The sequence below is a fragment of the Dermacentor albipictus genome, chromosome 1, assembly GCF_038994185.2.
Source record: "Dermacentor albipictus isolate Rhodes 1998 colony chromosome 1, USDA_Dalb.pri_finalv2, whole genome shotgun sequence".
Taxonomy (NCBI): domain Eukaryota; kingdom Metazoa; phylum Arthropoda; class Arachnida; order Ixodida; family Ixodidae; genus Dermacentor; species Dermacentor albipictus.
This window is the reverse complement of record NC_091821.1, coordinates 186013240-186040299: the sequence shown is the minus strand read 5'-3', so window position 1 is coordinate 186040299 and position 27060 is coordinate 186013240. Positions and strand designations below refer to the sequence as shown.

At 39.8% G+C, this 27060-nt stretch overlaps 1 protein-coding gene across 4 annotated transcripts in view; it reads left to right on the top strand.

Annotated features, from left to right (window-relative positions):
• Jarid2 (Jumonji, AT rich interactive domain 2) overlaps positions 1-27060 on the top strand; it is a 101817-nt gene that overhangs the window by 23454 nt on the left and 51303 nt on the right. For 2 of the 4 annotated variants that reach the window (XM_065456363.2, XM_065456361.2), the window contains 9 exons: positions 981-4076; positions 11540-11610; positions 12544-12625; positions 12722-12847; positions 13778-13981; positions 17692-17775; positions 18014-18106; positions 19562-19680; positions 25773-25799. In XM_065456363.2, coding sequence (XP_065312435.1) covers positions 981-4076; positions 11540-11610; positions 12544-12625; positions 12722-12847; positions 13778-13981; positions 17692-17775; positions 18014-18106; positions 19562-19680; positions 25773-25799 — 3902 coding nt within the window. The remainder of the gene's footprint in view (positions 1-980; positions 4077-11539; positions 11611-12543; positions 12626-12721; positions 12848-13777; positions 13982-17691; positions 17776-18013; positions 18107-19561; positions 19681-25772; positions 25800-27060) is intronic. The other 2 variants (XM_065456364.2, XM_065456362.2) reach the window with 2 other exon arrangements.

Genomic DNA, 27060 nt, shown 5'->3' with positions numbered 1-27060 from the left:
TTTTACCTCGAAAACAAATTGCGCTGCTGAAGAGTGCAACTGGCATGCCCTTAGCAGGCACTCATGAATGATGTCACTTTCCATGCCTCACCCTCAGCAGTCACATAGCTGGCTGCTATGGGTGGGACAGTTATGCTCTTCATTAGTTCTGTTCTGAATTTATGGGTGAAATTGGCTCGAATTCATTATGCTGCTAACATGAGCAGTATCAGATTTTTGCTTCTCTGAAGCTTGTTATGAACTTCTCGGATGATGGCCTTTAAGTGTTTAATTGGCATCAATCATCTGGCTATTTTAATTTAAAATGTAATTAGTTTAATTTTAATATAATCTCATTACAGCCTAGAGTCTTCAAAAAGTATGCCCCTGTGGTAAGAGCAATCCTAGGGAAATAGCTTATTTGTTGCATCTTCCCTTTCTTTAAGGAATATTGACTGCTTTTTCTGAAACACCCTGTATATAAACTTGTCTCGATTTAGGCAATGCAATTTATTATTTGGCCAATCTTACCATGTTTGCATTCATTTAAAACAATGTGCAGTGCCGTGTAGTATCATACTTCTGTCTTTTGATGAACACAACACACTATGTGCATCTGGTGACATGCTGTTTCCTTGTTTCATTAGTGTCACTGCCATGGTGTAGTCGCTTGTTATACACCTCTTGAGTCCCTTGTTATCCAAACTACAAGAAAAAATGCTAAATTGCAGTGATGCAATCTTCTATCTGCACGCGCAAGATGCCTAGGTCGGGTACTAAAGCTTGCTGTTACGAGCAGTGTTTGTGAACAAGGCCTTTGTATAGCAGCCAGAACACCTAACTATACTAATTGCACTTAGTACCGACACCTTTTTGGTCAGCATTCTTTCATTTCTTTTCACATGAATTTACTACCTGAAACAAGATATCATCAAACCATTGATTTCAAGAAGTTGAAGCATGATTTTACAGTTTTTTCCTTTTTCTTTGTCCGTTTTCAGAAGATAGACAAGAAGAAGGTTGCACCTGAAAAATTGAAGGAAGCATGCAAAGCTGGCAGCATTTCAAGAAGTCATGGCAAGCCAAGTGCAAACATGGCAGCACTGCAAGAGAAGTACAAACAGCGGAGGATTGCACAGCGGTCTGCACCATCTAGAAAGCCATCAGCTTTAGGTCTTGGAGGAGGACATGCCCTCAGGTCGCAAGCCACCCGTGAAGCGTCTCACTCAAGTTCAAAGGGGGCACTAAAAACTTCATGCGTGAAGCCAAGGGAACAGTCAACCAGTGTGCCAATAATTCGACACCAGATTTCATCAAAAGATGAGGATATGGCTGCTAAGAACCGATTGGTGCTGAAAAGGCAGTTGAGTGTCCAGCTGACGCGCCTTCACCCACGCATTGCAGCTGGCTTGCGATTGCCCATCATGGCCAATACAGGAACCGGTGTTGTTACACGTAGGCGCTCTGTTGGGATTACACCACATTTACGCAAAGCCAAAATGGTTCCACCAATTGTAGACTATGAATCGGAGAGTGAAAAAGACCTGTCGCCATTGTCCCCTCCAAGGTCCCCTGTCATCGCTGTTCAGCCAAGGTTACGAGCTGCAGGAAGTAAGACTCTTAACGCATCACAGAAGCCAAAGGGCAAAATTACTGCTTCAGCACCAGCATCTAAGAAGAAGCCTACTTCTGTTATTGCTAGGAAGCTGCTTAGTCGTGCCACAACAAGGATGCGACCTTCATCAAAAGCTCGCAAGGCTACTAGATGTGCAATGTTCAGACGCAAAACACGAAGCCTTGGTCCTGTAAAGGAATATCCGCTTGTTCTGGCTCTACCAACCAAGCGTGGAGCAGGTCGCTTCGGTGGTACAGTTTCAAAAAATAAAGCTGACGAGCTTGCTGCGAGGTTTGCTAAATCAAAAGCTCCTTTGACAAAGTGCAGTGAGTTAGTGCCAATCTCAGCTAGAGCCAGCTCTGTAGCAGTAGAACAGAAGATTAAAAAGGGCACAATATTCAGGCATAATGACAGCATGGTAAAACGATCCTCTCGTAGGAATTCAAGCGAGTGTTTAAAGGATACACGAAGCTTGAGACAGAGGGGTGAGGTTTCTGCTGCACAGTGTACACGTCAAACTCGTAGAGCATCCATTGGAGTGTCTGAAGAAGCACAGAAGGCCACTGTTGCAAAGAGACGTAGAACGGAAGGTAGCACTAGCACCACTGTGCCAAATCGTGTGTTCTCTGACAGTGATGATGAACCTCTTATCAAAATGGCTGGGCGCCTATCTGAGAAGAAAACTGGGTTGGTAGATAAGGCAACAGAAGATTCTAATTCACAACAGAATAAATCTGGTTCTGCTCAAAGATATGGCGTTTTGTGCTTGCCGGCTCCTGGAATTCTTTCACGCAGAAAAGCAGCGTCTGCTAAAAGCAAGAGTAAGCCCCCTCAAATTGATAAATCGAAATTGTTCAAGACAAGCCTGTCATCTGAGGGTTTTTCAGAGCCATCACCATCATCTCTGTCAGAAACCATTGCAGATGCTGCAGGAGACCCTCTTGATACTAGAGCACACTTTGAAGATCTGGAATCAATGTCCGGAGGTGTGGAGGCCTTAGATGCCCTTGCAGGTGAAATCTCTCAGGTTATGTCATGTCGCTTAAGTTTTGGCAGTGCACAGGAAATTCAGAGTTTAATGACAAGTGAGTTCTCTGGTGCTTTTGATGAAAATGTTACCGGTGCCATGCTTCTTGGCACTCAAGATAGTCGGTCGGCATCTTTCGAAGGAGGCTTGAATCTTCTGAAACGGGATGATACACCATCTAAAATTGATGCGTCAACAAACACGAGCGATGAAGGAATGGCTCTGCTTGCAGCCTCAACACCTGAGGAAGTTGTCATGACGCCAGAAGAGGTGTCTGTTGGAACACAGACCGGCATATGCACAGACGGGCTAAGCAATGATGCAGGTCTTCAGGCACTGCAACCAACTGCAAGGAGGCTCTCCTTTACTACTTCGGAAGCAAACAGTGTAGCAGCCCAAGAATTCAGCCCTGAAATACAGAAGTCATCCCCTGCATCACCAAAATCAAAACCTACATCGCCAGTGCAAAAGCTTGTGCCTCCTCTAAATTGCTCGACAATGTTTGATGCAAGAGCAGACCATACAAGTGTGGACCTAGCATTGGAAGTCAATGCTAGGAACAGTTCTAAGCAAACTAATACTTCCTTATCTGCGCATGCTCCCAGTTCAAAGTTGGGAGTGGCAAAGGCTGTGCCAGAAATGAAAGGGCTTCATATATCTGGTGCAGCCAAGAGAACCACTGTTGATGCGCCAGTACAAAGGCATGGCTCACTCAATCCAACGCTTGGATCGAGGGCAAGCGTTGTAAGAGCAAGCGTTGCAAGAGCAAGTGTTGCAAGAGCAAGTGCTGCGAGGGCAACTGTTGCAAGGGCAAGTTTTGTGAGAGCAAGTGCTGCAAGAGCAAGTGCTGCAAGAGCAAGTGCTGCAAGAGCAAGTGCAGCACGAGCAAGTGCAGCACGAGCAAGTGCTGCAAGATCCAGTGCTGCAAGATCCTGTGTTGCAAGGTCAAGTGTTGCAACGGCAAGAGCTGTGAGAACAAGTGCTGTGAGGTCCAGTGTTGCAAGAGCAAGTGCCAGGGCAAATGTCACGAGTGATACAAGGACCAGTGATACAAAGGCAAGCAATTTGAGGGCAAGTGATGTTGAAGCAACTGATGCGAGGACAAGCAATGTGAGAGCAAGTGTTGAAAGGGCAGGTGATGTAAGTGCAGGTGATCGAAGGATGGGCATTGCAAGGGCTCCCAAACCTTGTTCTGCCAAAATGGCATTCACTTTTACTAAATCTGGACCTTCCAAAAGGGGCAAAGCAGCCTCAGACGAGACCAAGAGGATCAAACTGACACCTTTGGACAGCAAGAAGTTTCCAAGTGTGTATGACCCAGCGTGCCTTGTGGCTGCTCCTACATACAGGCCCACAGCGGATGAAATGCGGGATCCTATTAGCTACATTACCAAGATAAGACCAGAAGCAGAGAAGTTTGGCATCTGCAAAATTGTTTTGCCACCCTCTTTCCAGGTAGGTTTTTTAGCCTGGTCTGCTATGGTGTTTCAAAATTAGTTTTAATTGCAGTAAAAAAAAAATTTCTCTTAGCTGCTATTAACACAGCTAACTGCATCCACACTAGAAACAGTTCAACTCTACATGTATTGTTTACCTTATGTTGTGAGTTATATGAAGTGCTTGAATAAATTGACCTCTTGTATTATACTGTGTGACCATATTTAAGTTCTACAGAATTTTTAAAAATAATTCATAATTGCATTCAACATAGTTCCATTCCTTGAGCTGGACTATTCAAAGGGGCGGACATTACTTGCACGAGAAATCGAAACACATATTCAACTAATTAATGAAGATGCACTAATAACTTTTTATGAATTATTACGTTGCACATATTACAATTTCGAATTGTAGCCGGTGAGTTTGCAAGGTGTATCCACTTAGAATTAATTTTCAGTATGACACCAGTTTTGAGATATTCATTGCCAGTGTGCGACGAAATACATGGGCGTTCCAGTTTTGTGCTTCAGTGCATCAGAGCGTTTTGTCAAAAAAGCTACTGGAACAGGGCATTTTTACCGGGAGTTTGACAGCACATATCTCAAAAGTCCGTGCCTTCCCCAAAATTTGTTCCTAGTCGATATGCTTTGCAAACTAACTGGCTACAATTTGTAAATTGGGGTATATGCTGTTAACTAATTAAGAAGTTAATTAGTGAATTATCATCAATTTGTTGATTGTGTGTTTCCATTTTCATGCAAGCAATGTTCACCTTTTTGAGTAGTCCAGCTCAAGGAATGGAATTATGCTATCGATCACAAGTGATATTAAAAAAATTATTTCTAACTTAAAAATTATCACCCCATATATCTTGCAATGTTTTCCTTGAAACTGTGCTGCACACATCCTTTAAATTTTTTCTGCTTCATAAGTTGTGCTTAATAAAATGTGGTTGACTGCTTGCTGGTTGGTTTACAGTTAGAGATGGTTTTTAAGAATCGTCAAGATGTGACTTCTGCTTATTTACGCTCATTTAGTGCAAGCATTTTCATTTGAAAAAAATTGATGCTAGCTTTGAGCCAATTTCATCAGCAAGTGTGAATATTTGAATAGTTATGAAATGGTGTGGGAAAGAATGACAATTTGTGCATAGTGGCTACAAAAGCAAATGTGGGAACAAATGCAATAATCTCTGTAAACTTAAATTAGTGAAGCAAAACTGCTATAACAATGGAATACCCCCAGAATTGCTTAGGTTCCTATTTAAAGGTATTCCCATTCTCACGAGTCTCATGCCTAGGTAATAGTAACCTTAGGCCAAGTTTATTTTTAAATTAATCATATCTTCATGTAATTAAATTTTATACAGCTACTATATTTGGACGATTGTAACACACAGCTATATTACTATCCAAGTATCAATAAAAGAGTAACTTCGTGCCGACTCTATACTGCACACATCAAGTAACGAAACATAAGTCAATGCGTACCATGTTGAAACAATTTTATGGAACATACAAAGGCACACAGACATGCACACAGCTGAATCTTAGCGGCTAGTTGCTATTGAAGTCCGACGACACCTCCTTTTCACTGTCTATTAACTACAGAAAGTCATTTTCAGTTCTATCTAATGCATTAGAAATGCCACACGTACAGAAAACTGGAAAATGCCGACTAACCAAGGCATAAAAAAAACAATCCCTTTAATGGCATTGTGACTAGCTACCTTACATTGAGCTGCTTTTTTAAGAAGAATCGGTTTTGTTGTTGATTTTCAGTATAATCGGTTACGATTGTAATGTGCATGCAAATTTTAATGCACTTTTTATGTAAAGAAACATGCACTCTAATTTAGAATCATGCAAATATGGTAATTCTCAATAAAATGAAGTCTGTAAATTGCTTCGTTTTATTGAAACTGTTATGCTGAAATTTAATCTTTCGTGCAAATAATTGCCAATAAATTCTTCTTGTACAGAAGGGGTCGCAAAATGTTCACAATTATTGGACAATCGGAAACGGCAAATTTGAATGCCAGAAAGATATCTTGATGAAATTACAGTTTATACCATGTTGATGATATTTCATTTCATTTCATTTTATTACCTTAAAGACCCCATTCGGGGTATTACACAAGGGTGGTTAACATGTGGACACAAGGAAAGGCAGGTGTTACATTGAAATACAAGTTTGAACATTTTCTAGAAATTGTGAATGACATGTGATTGCAGTGACATCGAAGGGTAGGTCGTTCCAATCATTGGCAGCTTGAGGAAAAAATTATGATTGAAAAGTGACAGTTCGTGTTCGAGGACAAGAAACTTGGAGTTGATGGCTGGTGCACTGTGACATGCGGGAAGATGATGGCTGGACGTAAGGTGGATGGGTTAGCAAGCTGTAAAAAAATTTATGATAAAGAGAGAGCGTGGCAATGCGATGACGAAAAGCAAAAGATGTCAAGGTAGATTGTGCCTTACCGTGTGAAATGCTGATGTTATAGGAATACGAAGAATAGATGACTCTGGTCGCACAATTCTGTACTGACTCAAGTGCATTGGTGATATATGTTTGATGAGGGTTCCAGATGGCGGCGATATATTCCAGTTGTGATCTGACAAATGATTTGCATGCGAGTAGTTTGACGTGCTGTGGAGCATGACGAAGGTGACGCCTCATGAACCCAGGGGTCTTGTTCGCCAATGAAATTACGTTAGTCGCATGCGCATTCCAGGAGAGGTCGTGGGACAGGGTTACGCCTAAGTACTTATAGGCTAGAAGTGATTCTACAGGGACATTTGCTATTGTGTAAGTAGAGAGATAAGGATTACGACGGCGGGAAATCGAAATAAATTTGCGCTTGTTAGGGTTCAAGGCCATTTGCCATCGGTTGCACAAGTCCTGCACGTTATTAAGGTCATTCTGGAGAGATGCTTGGTCAGAGATGTTAGTCGCAGTTTGGTAAATCACACAGTCATCAGCGAACATGAGTAGTACAAGGTACATGCAGCGTAAGATTGTTATAGGAAAAGAAGCGGTTCGAAGACTGAGCCTTGAGGGACACCTGAAGTGACAGGGAGGGATTCGGAGGAGACGTTATTGACAAGGACGAACTGGGAACGATTAGTAAGGAATTCTTTTATCCATTGTACTTTTAGTAGCAAGCGGTTATGAGGCACTGTGTCAAAAGCTTTAGAGTAGTCTAGAAAGATGGCACTGGCTTGAGTGTTATTATCAAGATTAATGTGGAGATCATTAAGGAAGATTGCTAGTTGTGTTTCACATGAAAGCCCTTTACGAAAACGATGTTGCGAAGGATGAAAGAAGTTTACCGAGACTAAAATGTTCATGTTCTGTGAGTATGTGACATGCTCCATGATTTTGCTAGGAACACTAGTTAACGAAATGGGGTGGCAGTTTAAGGGGGAGTCTTTGTTACCTGCTTTGAATACTGGAACGACCTTTCCCACTTTCCAGTGATCCGGTAAAGCACCTGTAGACAATGATTGCAAGAACAACAGAGTGAAACATGCTGCGGATATATGTTTAGTATTCATTAGGATCTTTGAGAATTTTGAGTAAGTAGCTGGGGTAGGTCGATATTATAAAAAGATTTTTTAGCAGTGCGAAGGGCACTCAGGTAGGCGTTCTCTGCCATGTAGTATTTTGACCATGCCTCGGTGCTTCCAAGACGCGTGGCTAGCCGGAAGCAGCATTTCTTTTGGTTTTCAAGCTTTATTATAGCTCTGGTGAACCATGGCTTATTTTGATTGGTGTGCATAATTATTCTTCGTATATGTTTGTTTACGAGTTCATTAATTTTGTTTTTAAATAGTGTCCAGTTTTCTTGAGGCGAGTACATATGGAATAATGTCTCAAAAGTTGAAAAGAAGTCGCCTAACTCGTAATTAATAGCTTCGTAGTTCCCTTTATCATATAGGCATATAGTTTTGGTAGAATTTTGTTGTCGCATGGGTTGAAAGGTGAAGGTAGCATGAATTACTTCATGATCACTTACCTCATGGAGGTATGTTATGGATGATAGACTGTCAGGATCACTGCTTAGTATAGGGTTGAGTACATTAGATGTGTCTTTTGTAACCCGCGTAGGCTCTAGCACAAGTTGAGTTAAACTGAAATTAAGACACACATTAACAAGTTCTTTAGTAACTTCATTGCCTGTGATTAAAGAACTGTTGTTAGTCCAGTTGATTCGCGGTAAATTAAAGTCACCAGAAAGCAGGATATCTGCGTTAGGGCGTTTTTCACTAAGTTCGCTCAAGATGTTATAAGTTTATGCGAAAAATCAAGAGTGTTATGTGGTGGTCTGTAACAAACGCCGAAGAGAACAGTCTGTGATGAAGCACGGCAGATTAGCCATGTTATTTCCAAGTCAGTCTCAATGGTTGCAAGAGTGCATGATAAATGGTGATGCGCGGTGATTAGCACACCACCACCTCGTGAGATTTCGTGGTCTTTCCGGTAAATGCAGAAATATGGCAAGTCAGCAAGAACCTCAGTATCGGTAGTGTCGTCAGTCAGCCAGGTTTCAGTTATTATCAGCAAATTACTGTTTGACGACAACACGAGGTTAGACAGAATATCGCCTTTAGGAAGGAAGCTGTGTGCGTTGGCAAAGATTACGGAAAAGTAAAGGTTAGCTCGTGCCGATACCGTACGGCAATGGGGTTTTCCCGCGTCGAGTTGGCTGCTGTTGCGATTCTTTCGCACTCTGTGTGCGTTCAGCAAAAATATTGCGCTTATTGCCTATAAACAGAGTTTTAAAGCGCAGGGAGTAAGGTGCCGATTTGCTTTTTGTGGATGAAACAAGGTGTCTATGGGCCAATTGAACAGGACGGGTAAAATCCTCGCCAACACTGAAGTTCGTTCCTTTAAATTTACAGCCGTTTGAAAGAACAAGATCTTTTGTTTTATGAAAGGTGAACTTCACTATTATGGGGCACTTACGATTAGCTGCACGATTGCCCAAGCAGTGCACGCGCTCAGTTTCTTTAGGGTCAAGCGTGATGCTCGTATGTTTGCGACAGTGGTCAATGATTACACCCTCCGATTGCGCAAGGGACTCTTGCCCTGAAGACTCATCAATACCACAAAAAATTAGATTGTTGCACCGAGAATGGTTCTAGGCATCATCAAGACGCACTTCCAGCCTCTGTATTGTGTGTGCTGCGCGGGCAGCATCGCTCTTCACGCTTTCAAGATCAGAACGCAAGGGGGCTAGGTTTTGGTAGTGGGTCTCCAGGTTAGTCATGCACATGCTCAGATCGGATATTGCTTTGTCAGTTTTTAGTAACTGAGACTTGAGGCCTTGAATCTCCGTGATCAGTTGGAATTGACCTGTGGATAGGCGCTTAAGTTCTTTTAGCACGACTTGACTATCAGGTCCAGGGTTAGTTTCGATGTGACCCGCCAGCAACAATAAAGAGTGAATAACATCGCAACACTGAACAACAATGGAAAGGCAGCAATGTGAGTAATGTCACGTGGTAGTGACGTATAAAAAACACAGTAGCAATACTGTGAAAGACAAAACTAACTTTTATTGGGCGAACCTGTGCCCACAAAAACAGGCTACACTTAAAGAACAGCGACAGCGGTGAACACAGTCGGCAATCGTCAAAATCTGATCAGCGGGTCAAGCGCGTCGGATTTTATACATCAGTCGTCAAATGCTCATGAGTAATCGCTGGGACCCGCGTGTCTTCCACAAAGCTCTACATTATTCGTGTCGCGCACACATGCAGTCAGATTACACAAGGTTCGGTCACAGACAGCTGTGTCTGTTGGTGACAGACAGTTTCTGGAATAACATTCCAGAAACTTCCGATACATGCAGGCGCGTCCTGCGCTGTGCGATAACATTTGTTACGCCATAAAACGTGGTCGCCCGATAAAGATAAACAAGTAGACATGCCAATATTGTCACATCGGCAGTATGAAGCAAAGCCAGCCATACTTTCAAGTCCACTCCACGTGGAACGACGCTGTCATGAAAAGTACCGGCAGCAGGGAGTGAATAGTTTGTCTGCCTCTTGCTTCAACGTGTCTACAAAACTTGAGATTATGCAACCTCCAGCACTAAATGCTCGGGCAGACAGTGCACAATGCTACACCATCTTAGCTCGCCCACCCCTTGCATACTCGACAGATTATGTACCTCTAAAATAGTATGTGCGAGCTGTGTATGTGCTCAGCCATGTGCTTGCCATGGAGACGCCAACCAGCCCCCGCTTCGGCAGTTACTCTGTCACGGCGTGACTTGAGAGGTGCGTTTGCAAGCAGCTGCACAAAAGTCAACCATTTGACCATCTGCGTCTGCAGAAGTTTCCGTTTATTGTCTCGGTATTTTTTCAAGGCAGCAGTGAAATTTTGTTATGTTGATATCAGGTATAAACAAATTTCATTATATTGAAGTTCAATATACATGGTGTTCTATGGACAAGAAGTTATAAAAAATTAAATACTTCGTTATATAAAACATTTCTCTATATTTAAGTTGTTTATATCGAGGTATAACTGTATCACAAAGTTAATGCAGATGTCTACAACCTTATTGTTTTGAGGTTTAACCACATTAAGATTGTAAATCGATTATCAAAACACATCAGCTTAATAGAAATTCTGATACTTAAATCAATTGGTGATGCTTATTTTGAGAATCCTGACAGCTTTAATATTCAAGAAGTGAGAAGTTGCATTTGACAGCCTCAGTTGTATCATTAGGCTTGCACTACATTAAACATGTCCATCCAGTATGTACTGTACATAGTTCTGTCCGAGAGTCTGTAAAAACACTTTTTGGGAAAATGTCAGAAATTCAAACATACTTGATAGCATATTTAAGGTAGTGTATCTACAGATTGGTGCTAGTGTTAATATTGTTGATTAATAGACATTCTTTAAGTACTGGCTGGCTTCATTTCCACAATTTCGTCAATTAATCATGGGAGTTTTCCACGAGCACCCTTGTCATCATTTTGCATGTTATATTGAAATGGGATTTCTCCAAATGTGTGCTGTTCTCATGTCTATTTTTAAGGTTTTCTGCGGTTCATTACCATTAAGACATGCACACCATTATAATTTTCTTGCATTTGGCATCTGAAAAGTGGTGCAGGGTCCCAGTAATTACAGGCAGGTCATTTTGTATGCACATATTTAATGTAGGCCAAAGGTGTAATTTTTCTTCTTGTCATATGTGGCTGTTTTCTTTCCTTCTCTGCATGTTTGTAGTGTTCGAGTTGACTGAATTTTAGTGCAATACTTAATAAGAAAATTCTTGGGTACAGAATTATTTGCATGTCTCAGTGGCTCAGTGTTGATATTTGTTCTGTCTATATCCAATATCCTTGCATTAACATGTAATAACAAAATTTGAATCTTGTGTTATACAGTGCTTGTTTTCTTAATTCTTTGCTGCTTGCATAAAAGTGCCATTTCTTCCTTTTTTTTTTCAGCCTGAATGCAAGGTGTTTGATGACATGAGATTTACTGCTTACAATCAGTACATTCACAAAATGCTTTCAAGGTAACTGTTTAATACTATTTTTAATGTAATAGTAAACGAGAGCCTAGGACTGAGAATAACTGCATTTAACCAGTCACCAGATTAGAAATTTTCAAGTATAATACCTCGGTAAAACTTTTGTTTAATTCGTGCCACTTAAAGTGCACTGGAAGGTAAAGTTGAGTGATCATGTCGCATTGGTTATACAAGTGCCATGGCAAGCCAGGTGATTTTGGGATGAATGTGAATTTCTTTGCACCTTTTTCGCTGGTAGCCATTGGTATTGTGCATGCGTCGAATCCTTTGGCCCTTGTCACTTGAACAAGTGTTACCTCTTACTATTTAAATAAACTGGTGATGCTTGGTTTGAGAAGCCTGACAGCTTTAATATTCTACGTACTGCACTATGTCTGTTGCACATACTTTGCCAGTTTAGGCTAGTAATTGATCCAAATACCAAGTGACGTGCACATGATACTGATATATACAGCTTCTTCTCAGATCATGCACCTTGTAAACTGTTCATGTGGATAGTATGTGTGTGAAGATTTAATTAATTAATTAATTAATTCATTCATTCATTCATTCAAATAAGCTGCAATGCCTAATAGAAGGCATCATTGTTCGGGGGTAAATTGAAGAATGGTGCATCACAATGAACGATGTGCACACTTAAGTGAACAAAATAGTGTTTTGGATTCTCTTGCAATTATTAGGTTCATTAAAAGTAACTTTCGTTGGGATAATGCATACATTGTTGCATGCAGATTATTTAGTTTTGATGATGAACATTGTCCTTTAGTTTTTTGGTAATTATGGCTAGGTCTGAGGAGATATCAGCATTAAATTACTGCATTTGTATACAGATTGACCTGGCTCACTTAATTGCTTAACAATAGTGCATAGCTGTAAATGATTGTGTAGTTATTTTTGTTCATTTGCTGCCTTTGCCAGGTGGGGCCCAAATGTGCAGCACATGGCTTGCATCAAGCGCTGTTTCACTAACCAGGGTATCACTGATGACCAGCCGCCTTTGGTAATACTTAATTTTATTTTTTGCATCTTGGGTATTTTGCATTCTGTACTGCATTCTTGCTATTCAGCTGTAGAACTGAACTTTTGTTTGTTTCAGATAGGTGGCATAGAGCTGGACCTCTCTCATCTATACCACACGGTGCAGAACTTTGGTGGTATACAGCAGGTGATGGAAAAAAAGAAATGGCACAGGGTAGCTGATGCCATGCACATACCCAAAGCTGTGAGTCCTTGCTGACAGCTGCCTTATTTCCGACTCATATTGATTCCAGCCAAGGCCACAAATGATCTAGAAGCTTAAATAGTGCAGTACTGGATGTGGCATGTCTTTTTGTGGCCAGTAGTCTCCCCTACTAGAGCCTTATAAAGAATGTTCTACCACTGAAATATTAGCTGGGTGAAGATAGATATATTAGTAAAGCCTCATTATTCTGGGATTTCATGGAACTGGAATGTGATGTCCAAGTTATCTGAACATCATGTTATTGTATGGACAAGAAAAACAATCAAAGTTTACCAAATCAATTGCATAGTTTAGCAAAGGGATTAATTAAACAATCAAAGTTTACCAAATCAATTGCATTAGTTAGCAAAGGGATTAATTACCCTAGTTTGGATTTTGTGGGCTTCAGCACGTAATTATAATCGTGTATAATGCACTTTATGATCAGTGAAGTGTTAGTACCTGTTTGCCTCTGAGGGCTAATAAGTTCTCCAGTCCTCACTGAGTTGTCTGGACAATTTATTGCTTTCTAGCTACCTACATTTTTTTTTTAGTGATTGCAGTCAGTTTAATAGCTGGTTGCTCTTTTTAGTTTTTAACTAACAGTAATAATAATAGTAATAATGGCAAAGAATTGGTGCACAAGCAACCAGCTGGCAGAATAGCTTTGGAGTGTTCTTGCTTTTGCAAAGGTTGACATTCTTGGCCACTTTTACATAGTGCTTTCGTTTGCCTGCTGCAAGTCCATTACCAACTTTAATGTGTTGGCCATTGTGTTAGATAGAAAGTGGTGATTACTGTAGGTGTCTACAAAACAAGGCAATTATTGGTTACTTGGTCATTTGTTCGTGTGTTTAATTTTTTTCACCTGGGCCAGGTATATTGTTTTCAAGAGATAAGGTACTAACTCTGCTCATCAATGGCTAACAGGCACAAGACAGGGTGTCAAAAGTGGACGACGCCTATTGCAAGTTTGTCCTTCCTTATGACCTCTTGTCGGTCGATGAGAAGAAGGCAATTGAACGGCAAGTCGTGGCAGACAGAGACCGTCAAATGGCTGCTGACAGTGAACCGTCGTCCACATCAGCAGATGAAGAAGAGGAGGAGGAATTCAGTAATGAGTGTGTTGCAAAGGTAAGGCTTTGTTGCATACCACCAAAAAATATGCAGCTTGCCTATTTAGCTAGCAAGCACCCTTTACTTTTTGTTGTGGATTACTTCAGAAAGTTTCAGTGCAGTAAAGTCACCCAAACCTGAAAACCTTGTGATCTGTGTCATTTTTGTATGTAGTAGCATATTTATCCATGTAACCCTCTTAAATGTGATGTTCTTCATGCACTACCACTTTTTCACTCTTTGATAGTTTGGTAGCTTAGTAGATATCAAAAATCAACATTCTAGCTACTAATGCCTAAAAGAGTGCTGACATAAAATTGAAAACCTTAGCTGTTTGTGTCATTTAATTCCTCTCTGTACATTTAAGTACCTACTAATAGCATTGCTAAGAATGTGTTTTAACCCTATAAGCATGAGACATAAAAATACTTTAAAGAAATGTTTATTTTTTCTTGAAATGTGCAAAATACATTGAGAATAAAGATATTCAATAAAAAAAATTATAATTTGCAGAAACTTTTTCAACGATGTGTTTGTTGCCAGTGGGCAGTGCCAGGCAGAACACTGAAAGTAAGCTTTGCCCCAAACCACCTGTGGCTTCATGCGGAACTTGCACCAACAGTTCTTGTTGGACATGAAACAAGTGCAAAGCATTTTGTGTTGATTTGTATTCTGAAACACATCTTTCTTTTGGAAGGTATATCTGATTTTTACAGCAAAGCTGTTATTGCAACTAGATTCAATGGAAAACACCCATTCAAACATTGGTGAAAATCCATCCAAATAGCCATTCAAGGTAGTGCAAGTTTCGAGGGGATGTTAGGCATGGCCAAGTTCGGCAATGTTATGAGATAAAATTGGAAGTTGTTGCCGAAGTTTAAAGTGTGTGGGTTAACTGGACATATGAAGATTGATCATTGTACTAGGAGTAAAGCGCGCATTAATGGAAAAATGCTGATTTAATTTTAAAGGTTTTATAAAATGAAGATTACAGGATTCAATGTCCCAAACTGCTTAGCGGGTTATGAGGAAAGATTTAGTCTCTGGAATAATTTTGACCAGCTGGGGTGCTTTAATGGCATCTAAAGCGTGGCACATGAGCGCTTTTGCATTATGCCCCCTCAAAGTTGGTGGTTTATTGGGGAACCTCAGGAAATTTCGAAAGGGCTATCAGAGCCTTTAAAATGTTGCTTCAAGTGGAGAAATAAATTTAGGAATTGTTGCTGGAAGTAAACGGCTTAATATTTCAGCTTCAAACTTTGCACACTTGTACCCTCTACACTTAAAATCAAGTGTTGAAGTTATCCTTTGGAGTTCAGAAGTGTTAAATTGAGAACTTTGTAAGTGTTAGAGCATTCAAGTCCACTGGAGCAATAGCTGTATCTTGGAGTGACTTGCATGCAGAGGGTGGATACATGCGAACTGTGAAAAAATTCCACTGGATTCAGAGAGATGTTTTATGATAGTGATAGTTTGTATTTGCCAAGTTGAATATTTTTCAAAGTTTCCCAATACACATTGTCAACCGTGCATGATCAAACATAAAACTGAAGCAAAGATACAACAACTTTATTGCTGCCATTGTGGACATAAAGCATGTGAAGTTGTGTATTACAGCATGCTTCATCACTCAGGGAACCAGAGTTCTACAGCTAAACAGTGATCACTTTGCAGTGAAACTTTGCTTAGATGCAACATTCGACTGCAGATAACGTTTAGTACTATTTATGGATGGTTTATTTATGTTTGTTCTTCCTGGAATAAATGTGAATTGTGCTTTTTTGCAACTACATTTGATATAATGAAGAACAAAATGTGTCAATTTGGTGATAAGGCAGACGACAGCAATGATGATTACACATTTGCAGCTATATTGTACATAACTGCTGTATTACATTGGTATGTCTTACACTTATTTTATTTGCCTTTATGGCTATTAACACTCGTAATGCACTTAGAAGATAAACTTATACGTTTTGCTGAAGAAAACTAATTATGCTCTTTAGTGATATTAAGTATTCTTAGGCATGTGATTTGTGGAGCATTCTATACATCATAGGCTGATGGCTAATTCCAGCTTCAGAACACGTGTTTAGAAAGAAAATGAGGGTGAATATAATGACTGTCCACACACTTAAATACAGACAGTTTTTTTTCTACAGCTGAGGCATTATGCTTGATTTCTAACATTCGTTTTGATGTGTGTGGGCAGAGATGAAATTTTTTGCCAGTTAATATTGGTAGCTGATTTATATCTTTCTTTTTTGTAATGGTTCCAGTACCATTGCATAGCTTAAATTTGTATCCAGCGTTAGAGACGTGAGAACTTAAAAAAAAATAAAAGTGAAAAAAGTGCTCGTGTCTCTGCCTTCTGGAACTGTCACACTTGTCATCATGCACCAACTGGCCCAAAAAACCATCCTACTTAAATTTCTGTGTTAATTTTTTATAACTTTTTAAAATTATTTATTCACTCTTTCTGCATGTGCATGCCCTGCTTTTTGACAATTGGACTGTTTGTGCAACTTGTGATAGAATGCCCTTGCACAAACTATTTGCCTGCGGTGAAACATTTTCTAGCTTATATACAGATGCATGAGCATGATTTTTTAGGACTGCTGACAGTATCAGCAATGTGAATGTGCATTCTAAGATTCCATAGTAATTGGGTTTCCTACTACATCCTTTTCACAGGGTGGTGATTATTCTGAAATTGATGCACTTTGACGGTATATTTTTATATTAATATTTTTTCCCATGCATTTTCCTCAATGGCAATGTCTTTTGAACTTATTTATAGTTATTAATCCACTTCTTATTCTGGGGTTGCTTTATATAAAATTTACTTGTAACCTGTATTAGGAAAGGTATGGAAGGATACTTGTACTAAATAAAGCAATATGTAAAATTTCTTATTTCGGCTTGTCATTGTTTCGATTTTTTTGAAAGGATAAAATCAAAACCACGAAGTGTATTCACCTCATGATTTTGTTCAATTCCCTAAGGCCATGACCCTGCATCATCTCAGCTGCTTTACTTGCAGTGCGAGCACATGACCCCATTAATAGTACATGTCCACCTTCATGCACATACACATTCAGCATGATGTTGTGAAACTCTGATCAGTTGTCATTTCAGAAGCATTATGGGCATTGCAGTTGCATGCACCAAAATGTGCTAGCAAAATCTGAAATGACGCGTATCCAGTGTGCTGTCAGGGCATTCTTCTCGCAATCCATTGGGAGAGCCATGATGTGCACATTGTCATAGCATGCAGGTCTGGGCCTGTAAAACGTCTGTCATGTGATATTTTCTGCATTTTAAAGTTACATGCCTGTGGCAGCTTCTATCTTGTTTTTCTGTAATATGTCACTGCCAATCGTGAGTTTTTAGCATTGTAACGAACACCCATTGTATTTATCGGCGGTGATGCTATTTTGTGCAGTAACATTGTCCTTCCTTAGAAGTAGATATGAGTATTATTATTTTTCTGTGTGTGTGCGATTTGCCCGATTGGAGAATAACCCTGAGAGAAGAAAAATGCGCACTCCTTTCATGATAGAAAATATTTTGTTTTTAGAGCATTTGTTCTGCCTGGCATTCTGACTGAATAAGAGGCATACTTGTGGAGATGATGCATGCAAAGCATGAATTAATCTCATTTGTTTTGTTGTGTTAGTTTAGGCCACTTATATTTTGTTATGTTTGTTTACTCTTGCTTTGTGAAGGTATCGAGGCACTTTGCCAGTCGTGCTTCGCACGGACGCATGAGGCAACCGCCAGCATGGACGGACCAAAGCAACACACGCAAGGCACCAATCTCTCTCTCTTTCTCTCACACACACACTCTCATGTCACTCACCCTATTGCTAAGATTTATTGTGCGTCCTAATGGCTTGTAAGCAAGACAGAGGGCACATATTGCTGCCAGAAACTGCTTTCTATTTGACGCTCTACTACTTATTAAAATCTCAGGCATCAGATATGAATGGAAAGCTATGTCCAGACCATTATTTGTTGCAAGTGTTTTCTTTTCCTTTTTTGTTTCAGGGCCGCAACATGTCATTAAGTGTGTTCTCCAGAGTAGCTCGCAACACAATGTCAATGTGGTACAAGCATGAGCCTTCAACGGAGGAAGTAGAGGTATGTGAATCATATGGGGCTAGTTGCACAGTGAACATTTACTTATATTTGCACATTGCATAATACAGGTGAACTGTATTTCTTATAAAATTCATTGACCTTGTCTGATTTTGGCTAAATAAATATTATTATTTTTTCCTTCGTGTGTAAAGTGTTTCAGTGTACAGGTCAACTGTATTTCGTATAAAATTCATTGACTTTGACTGATTGTGGCCAAATAAATCTTTTTTTTTTCTTTCCTTCGTGTGTGAAGTGTTTCAGTGAAGACTTTTTCTGGTTGGGAATTGAGATAAAACATTAATTTTTGCTGGCCTGAATTTATAGGAGCAGTGGACACCAGTCTTGTGCTTTGAATGTAAATCTGCGTTTAATTAGCAATATTTTGCTAATGAACTTTTAATAAGTAACGTGAGCATGCATATTGCAATTAAGTGAAGGCGATCAGTGGTCAAGATGCATTCACTTAGTAGGAATTCTGAGAATTGCATCAGTTATAGCATACTTGTTTCCAAATTCATTCATGAAATGCATTATTATTTGACAAAAAGATGGATTATGGGGTTTTATGGGCCAAAACCACAATCTGATTATGAGGCACAGCGTAGTAAGTTACTCTGGAATAATTTTGACCACATAGGTTTCTTCAACGTGCACCTAAATCAAAGTGTAAGTCAAACTCTGAATCTAAACCCATATTTCCCTTGAAATAGTGTGTGGAAAAATAGCACATGAATGCATTTTGTTGCCAGCTCAGAGGCAGTCATCTTGAAGCTAGTGCTAGTCTTAGAATTCCTACTTACTGTGCATGGCTTGAGCACTGACAGGCTTAAATTCTTCAATTGTGATATGTACAGTAAGGTAATTAATGCATTTTGTTGTAATTATCATGCAGCTTCTTATGTCTGCCACTGATGCTATCTTGAGGCAACCACTGGACCGATTTGAATGAAATTTGTTGTATTTAAGAGAACGCTAAATTTCAGCAACTGTAGGAAGCAGACGAATTTGATATACGAAATTGGAAAAATTTATGAGTTTACAGCTTTTGTGAGCTTGTTACAGTGCTGATGACGGTTTTGCAGAATTTTATAAAAAAATTTATGAAAAATAAGAATTCAGTGTCTACAATTACTAGATTTTGACTTTTTCCTTTACATCCAACAAATCACATCAAATTCGCTGCAGCGGATGGTGAGAAAAATAATGTCTGTTGCCGTGTATTTGGGTAGAAACTCTTCAGCTAAAGCTTCGTCTTAGCACTTGGAGATAGTCATTGCTAAAACAACTGGTATATTTTATGGCTCCATGGCTCTATAAACTGTAATTTACTGTGCAAAGCTGTGTTCTCAGTAACAAAAGATGTATGAACAGTTGTTTGTAGTAATGAATGTTCACTTTGTATCATACATTTACTTGAGTGATAAAAATAAAGCATTTCTTCTCCTTTTCTTCCAGAAAGATTACTGGAACCTGGTAATAGACCAGAGGCGTCATGTCTGCGTCCATGCAGGAAATATTGACAGCAGTGTTCATGGCAGCGGCTTCCCAACTAATCGGCTTGTCCAATTCGCCAAGTGAGCTATGTAGTTAAGCTTTTTTTTGTGTGTGTCAAGCTAGTGCTCTATTTAGGTGAGGCATATGTTCCATTTTAAATTCAGGTTTACAGGTGGTTTGCTCTCCTGTAATGTTTCTTATAGACCTGCATTTATTATTTATAGTATGTAAATATCCTGTTGGTACATTTTAAATCGACAGTACTAAACAACCTTTCTATACAGAAAGCTGACCTTCCTTTAAATTCAAAAATGTTTACAAGAAATTAGCAGTGATTGCAAAAGGCAGAAGAGTCCAAAAGCCTTACCACATCAAATGATTACATTTTTTCTTTTTCATTTATATGATATGCAATTTTTTGAATTCATGTGTTTCTATTAGTAGGCCAAGCATAAACAACACATTAACATAATTGGTTCTCAAGTTGCTTATACCAGTAATAAGAATTCTTGACATTTCATGTACATGAAGAAATAGAGATGTGAGAAATGCATGCTGTGGCTGTATGCTTTTACTGTCGTATTGTATATAGGGACATTAATGTAAGTGGGCAAACAATATAGAACTCAACTAGAATTAAGCTTATGATCAGAGTTCAACTTAAAAGATGGTTCAAGAGTTTATCTGGATATCACCGTATTTTTCCACCTATAGCTTGCCACCACGTATAACCCACATCCCCAATTTTAACCGCCTAGAAAAAAAAACAGCATGTGTAACGGAAATAACTGAGTACAACAATGCCAACGTCTTTGCAAATACAGTCTCCATTCGCAGATGCATGACTTGTCCACGTTGTATCTTCGGCCTGTGGCTGTGTGTGTGTGCCCTGCCTCTTCGGTGATGCTGATAATCTTCAGCTTCTGCGCTGGAAAGGATGGCCATTGAGCGCAGCTCATCTTAATCTGAGTTCTAGTTAGCTGGTGCCGCGTGCACTATTGCAATCCCTGCATGCACATTGCTAACTACTAGATGCAAAATAGTGACCTGTAAATAGGAGAATGCGCGACCATAAAGGAGAGGAGAAGGGTGCTTCAATACACAAGGGTGAGGAGAAGATGGGGTTCCCTTGAAGATAACGAAGCTCTGAATGGCTGAGAGCATTGCCTTGAGGTGCGGAATCAGGGCTGTGCTGCTGTGAAGCCACACCTCGAGGTGAAATTTGCATATAACCCGCACGTTGATTTTACTGTTAAAATTTTGAATTTTTGGTGCCAGTCATAGGCGCACAAATGCGGTAGTTTTTTACAGTAAGTTGACCTGGTTGGAGTTCAGAGAGCAACACTGTTTAATCCTACACATCGAAAAAGGGCTGACCAAATGCTTCTAAAGGCCTATTGAGTAATTAGCAGTTTGTAGTACAAAAATTCCTGAATTAAAATTACGATTAAAAAAAGCACTGATGTCCCCCTTTGCATTGACATTGGGCAAGAGAAGTCAAGGTGACCCCATAATTCAAACAAAGCGTGCAACACGAAGCAGTTATGTGAAAGTATAGGTAAAAAAGTATGTTTTCGAAATTCTCAGAAGGATGTTGCCTTCCAACTGCTGATTCCATGCAGCAAACGAAGGAAGGCATGCTAGGTAACTTTAAAGGAAAAAAAGGTGTACCAAGAGTTTTTATTGATGTAACCCATTTTTGGTTAGGAGCAGCCTCACAGCGAACAGGATGCATCGCTGTCAGGAATCAGTAATTACGATCATTACTGCTAAGCCCAGCAGTGATCCTGGTTTGTTCTTCAGCACCAGTTTGTATGGCCACCACTGCTGGTGCCACTGATCTTTTGTGCAGTCATTTAATTTGACTAGAGGAATCTTCTTTTTTTCCTATTTAAGTTCACCCTTAAAGGTAAAAGGTTTTCAGAAATGTGTGGTATTCAATTTCATAAACTTCCATTTCCAATTTCCTAATGCCACAAAAAGGAAGGTGGGCCACTCGCCTAAAGAATGACTTTTCCCCATACTTCTGAGCTTATATGCTTGTCTTCAGAGTTATTTTATGTAGAGCAGAGATTGCTGCAAAGGGCAGTAAAGCATGTGTGCTAAAATTTGTCAGTATGACCTACTTCCTTGAACTTTACCATCTCTTTTCAGAGATTATAAGAAACTGCTTTTCTTTAGTGCATTATAAAGTAATTAAGCCTTTATTTTTCCGCTCCACAAGGCTTCTCAAATGTGGTTTTTCTATCATGTGCATAACTTAGTATGTTGGAGTAATTGCGTCATGTTTCTCCATTTCTGCCTGCTCTACAGATGTTACAGTAAAAGAGGGAATATTTATGTGTGCGAAGATGAGTGGAGCGCCTTGTCATGTCTGTATTTCTTCTTGTGTGCCGTCACTTTTGGCGCTTATTCTATTGAAAGCACTTGCTTTATGCTGCAAATGAAATGTTTGGGGTAGCTGTGGCCCTAATGTGTGTTGATAAAATGGCCCTAAATTAAGATCTTCGTTTTATAATTGTGTCACTGGTTTCAGGGAAAAAAAGTTTCTTTGATGATCAACAGGTTGCTGTAGCTGTCACTTGGGGACACAGGTTGGATGTTTCCAATTTGTTCCGAACCGCGACATATTCTACAGAATATAAATGCACTCACGTTTTGTTGTTCAGTATTGAAATTCACTTGCAGAAGCAGTTGATTTTTCAGTGTGACTTTTATCATGTCTGAGCAGAAACAAAGTTGCTCATAAGTGTTGGACATGTCACCAAGCTCCTAGCTTACTTAGCTGTCATCAGTTTTCTGAAAAGTTGAGTCACATTTCACTTTTGTCACCATGGCTGCTCATTCAGATATCAGCAAACTTTGCACTTGGGATTGCCATGTTATATATTCCTTGATTGCATGTTGTTATGCTGGGCTCTGTCACATTTCAATTTTGTTGCCACAGCTGCTCTCATTCAGTTGTTCTTCTCCCAGCAAACTTTACACTTGTCGTTTCCATATTATATATCCCTTGATTGCATGTTGTTACCTTGTGCTCTGATTGGCATGTCAAAGTTGTTTCCATGCGGCATCACATTCTCTGGTAGCTTCTCGTTGTATTCTCAATTCTTCAAGCTTATCAATTGCTGCTCTGCTCCTGCTCGCTTAACTTTTTTGTAGGCTGCTGCTGTCTCTTCACCAAGCACACACTTATGTTCTCATGCTTTCATTTCTACTGGAGCAGTGTTTACTGAAGTGCATTTGTCGGCAAGCTGAGGACATTTCATTTGGCCACACTAATAAGGGAATAGGCCCACACCTATAGCAGTATTCAGCCAAAACAACCAGTACAGTTTGGAGGGTGTGCAGCGACTCCCAACAGGACACAACTACCGTCACTTGATTTTATATACGTGATTATCTGTTTTAATTTGAACAGACTTATTTAAGACTTCCCGTGATAGACATTGCAATTCTGTCACATCAGCTGGATTACTTAAATTGTGGAATCATGTCCACTAACTAAAAACATTTCATTAGACGTTTCCTAAGTGATCACTTTAGAGTGCATATTCCAATTACAAAATTGAAGCCAAGCATTAGCTAAATGTGTCCATTTGGCAGAAATTTTTTGCTTAGCACGAGTTTCAAGACGTAAATCCTCAAAAATCTGTGATGACAAACAGTAGCCGACCGATATGTTGCTGTACCAGTTAAGACGTGTGAGCACTTTGTTTTCTTCATTGCTGATAAGTATTAGCTGGAACATCAATACATTTTGGCACAGATTTCGAGGCATATTTCTTGGAACTCGTGCTAAGCATAGGAATTTTGCTTAAATGGATATTAGTTCATTACTGCTTGGCTTCAATTCTGCAATTGAACCATGCACTCTAAAGCGATCAATTACAAAGTTAATTAAAGAGATTTTGTTACTTAACACTACTCTTCAAGCAATCCAGCTTATGTAACAGATTTCTAATGTCTAACACAGGAAAGTTTTTATTCAAATAATACAATATACTTATAGTACAGAGGGGCCATTTGTTGATTAGAAGCCTCGTGCTTTAAGTAGATTTCTTAGTGCCACTCTAGGAAGTGATCATTTCTTTTAAGAATGATAATTATTTGAGAAACTTTGTAGTGGTGCAACCATGCCATATTTTTTATTTAAACATGGAATCATAAGGCAAACACTTGAATACAGTAGCAAAGCAATTTTTGGGGCCTCAAAGGGGATCATCAAAGCTGACCAATTATTGAGGAGTCGTTAACACCTTTTTGCTCATTGCGCTAAAGCACGACAATATTTGCTACAACTTTTTATTATTGACATCTTTCACATTCTCTGTGCTGCCCATCACGCTTGATCACGATGTAGAGAAGTATGGAGTACTAAGCTGTCTAATGTGTGCCACCAACAGTCCACAAGTTCTGTTGGCAAGTTGTGGCAATGTGGAATATGTTTAGAATGACAGAAAATGTTTCTCTTGCACCTTTTAAGTGTGTAAGCAGATTTCCTCCTGGTGGTGTGTCACAGATGAGCTTGTCATACCTAAGAAGCCACTGCCAACCGAGCGCATATGCTTATTATCTGCAACTTTATCTCCCAAGAGCTGACAGTGTAATGCAGTGACAGTTGATGGGCTTGCTGTCGTATAAATTGTGGTTCATGTAGCTCAAGCACGACTTCAAAAAATATATAGTATATATGTTTCCCCTTAGGCTTTGCGGGTAAACATCACTAGGAAAGCCGACATATTGCCCTGCCTGCAAGTGCACGTCGGCAAGTGCACGTCGGCAAGTGCACCTTTCAGAGATTTCAATATTTAGCAATTTTAAGAAACTGCTTTTCTTTAGTGCATTGTAAAGTGGTAAGGCCTTTATTTTTCCACTCCACATGGTTTCACAAATGTGGTTTTTCTGCTGCATATAACTTACAATATTGGAGTAATCTTATGGTCCATTGAAAACACATTTTTTTAGCCCTAGCTCTGCGTGTAAATTGTCATCCATTTCTGCCTGCTCTACAGTTTTTACAGTAAAAGAAAGGAAATGCTATTTATGCGCGGGAAGAAGATTGAGGTGCACTTGCTGGCTAATGCATCGATATTTGTGATATGTAAGAGTGACATTCACAATGCAGCATGTACCGACTTCAGACAAACCATCTAAACCATCTAATTTACACGGGCCCTATGCAGTCCGCTATGGTGCCACAACAAAGTCCAAATAATCGATTAACTTGGAAGAACCCTGTGGTGAAAATAGTAAACAAAGAGGTAGAATACACTGGCACAAGCTGGAACTAGCAAGTAAATATTTATTTTTCAAAAAATGACGCCTAATACCCTCCAGCCTGACTATGGAACACATGCTAAAATTTGCAGGAAAAAAAAATGAAGAAAAAGCAACTGACACATGACCTTCCATACAACCACTACATGATGTAGGCCTACATAACACCACTAAGAAATTTTCACTCCTTATAATTGAAGCTTAGGGTGTTGCACTGATGGTTGTGTTTTCCTGCTGAATGGTGTGGAAAGCCTGAAAAATTTATCTTCTGTCCTCGCTTTGCCGGGGCCAACAACCGCTGCACCTCTAAAGGTTGGGGTACACCTGCCCTGCCTACACTGACTTGGCACATGTGCAGTATCAGTTGTGAGGAAAGCCTTGTGCTTTCTGGCGTGATCGTTACCTAATACACCATCCAATTTGTATGATGCAAAGCTTTCCATAGGATAAATGAATATAATCAGCTATTTGTGTCATGCTGGATGCCAATTTCACATGATTCATACCACACGTGCTGCTTCTTTGGGCATGCTTGCCATTTTTTTTCGTAATGTAATTTCCATAATAACGTCATTCTTTTACAGTAAATATTTAGTTGCTAGTTCCAGCTTATCCTACCGTTTTCTGCCTTTTTCTGTGCCGTGTTCACCACTGGTTCCTATTAATGTAATCGTGCACTAATTGGCACAGCTTGCCACCTTCTTACTCCTAATAGTCAAGCAAGTCTGTAAAATTGGGCAGCTACTGCATGTAGGGATTGCTCATCTACAAACAAACCATATTTAATTACCTTATATTTTGTTAACACATTGTGTTTCTTTTAGCTATTATTTCTTTCGTGACTGATCTTTAATCCAGAACATGTTCACTTTTGTTTTTATAATTTGAACAGGAAGAGGAAATACACAACCACGAGCAGGTATGGCTGCCTGCAGTTTTACTATTTTAGTTATCTTTCATTACTTTTGCTTTGTGGACATAATGTAAACATACTGTACTGTGTAGGCATACATTATGAACTCTTTGGATTTCTACTGTGACCACTTTTCAGCTTCATATCACAGTTTCTTTTGTTAGTTATTATTCTTCTGAGGCATAATTCCCTACTAATATGCAGTACTGCTATTATCACAATTCCTAAGCCTGTAATTCTATCTTTACCTTGCATCATGAACCATCATCTCATGTAGGATGCAGTAATTCTTTCACTGAAATTATAAGCTATAGAAACAATTAAAGGCTGTATATTGCATATACAGTAAAACCTCGTTAATTCAAAGTCGTCAGAACCACAAAACATCTTTGAATTAAGCGGGTTTTCGAATTAACCGAACACACAAAAAAATACAATCCAGGCAAAAAATTTCGCTGCAGGAATGCGCTACTTTTATTCGGCGATCATTGGATTACTTAAAGTAATCAGAGATGCTTGTTTGCCGCATCTTGTAGTTCGAGGCTCCAAGGGTCATGTTTTCTAGTTGGCCAACTACATGCAGCATTTGAGAATTTCCACTGTGGCACTCAACAAAACTGCAGACAACGTTCAGCAATCCGATAACTTCCCCGAGAGCGGGTGCTCAGGAGGGCTCGTTAGCGTCGTCGTTGTCGCTGTCATCGCACATGGTTGCATCAGTGGTAGCTTCACTCTCCAAGTCTGAGTAGCACGTTTGTTAATCAGTTTCAAAGTTCACATACTCAGTGAAGCCGACTGCACCAGATTCACTATCCTCTACGCAGAGTGCATTGATGTGGTCGTAATACTCGGCTCCTTCTTCATCAAGTGCACATGAATAGTCAGCATCAGCATTGACGGTGCTTTCCTTCGGGAAGCCAGCGTGTTCAAAACACCACATGATCAAAGTGGGTTCCACGTGCTTCCTTGCATACACAATAAGATATATGGCCCCAAGGAGGTCGATTGAGTACTCCTTGTCATTGTCGTGGCAAAGGAGCATGTGCTTGAGCAGGTGGTGGCGGTAAATGTTCCTCCTGTGGTGAATGACGACTTGGTCCATTGGCTGCGAGATCGACGTGGTGTTCGGAGGAAGAAATACCATCCTGATAGCTTTCAAGTGTGGGATGTCATCATGCGCTGGGCAATTATCAACAACGAAGAGTACATTCCTGCCTGTGGCCCCGAACTTGCGATCAAGCTGCCGAACGTAATCTTCAAATATTGT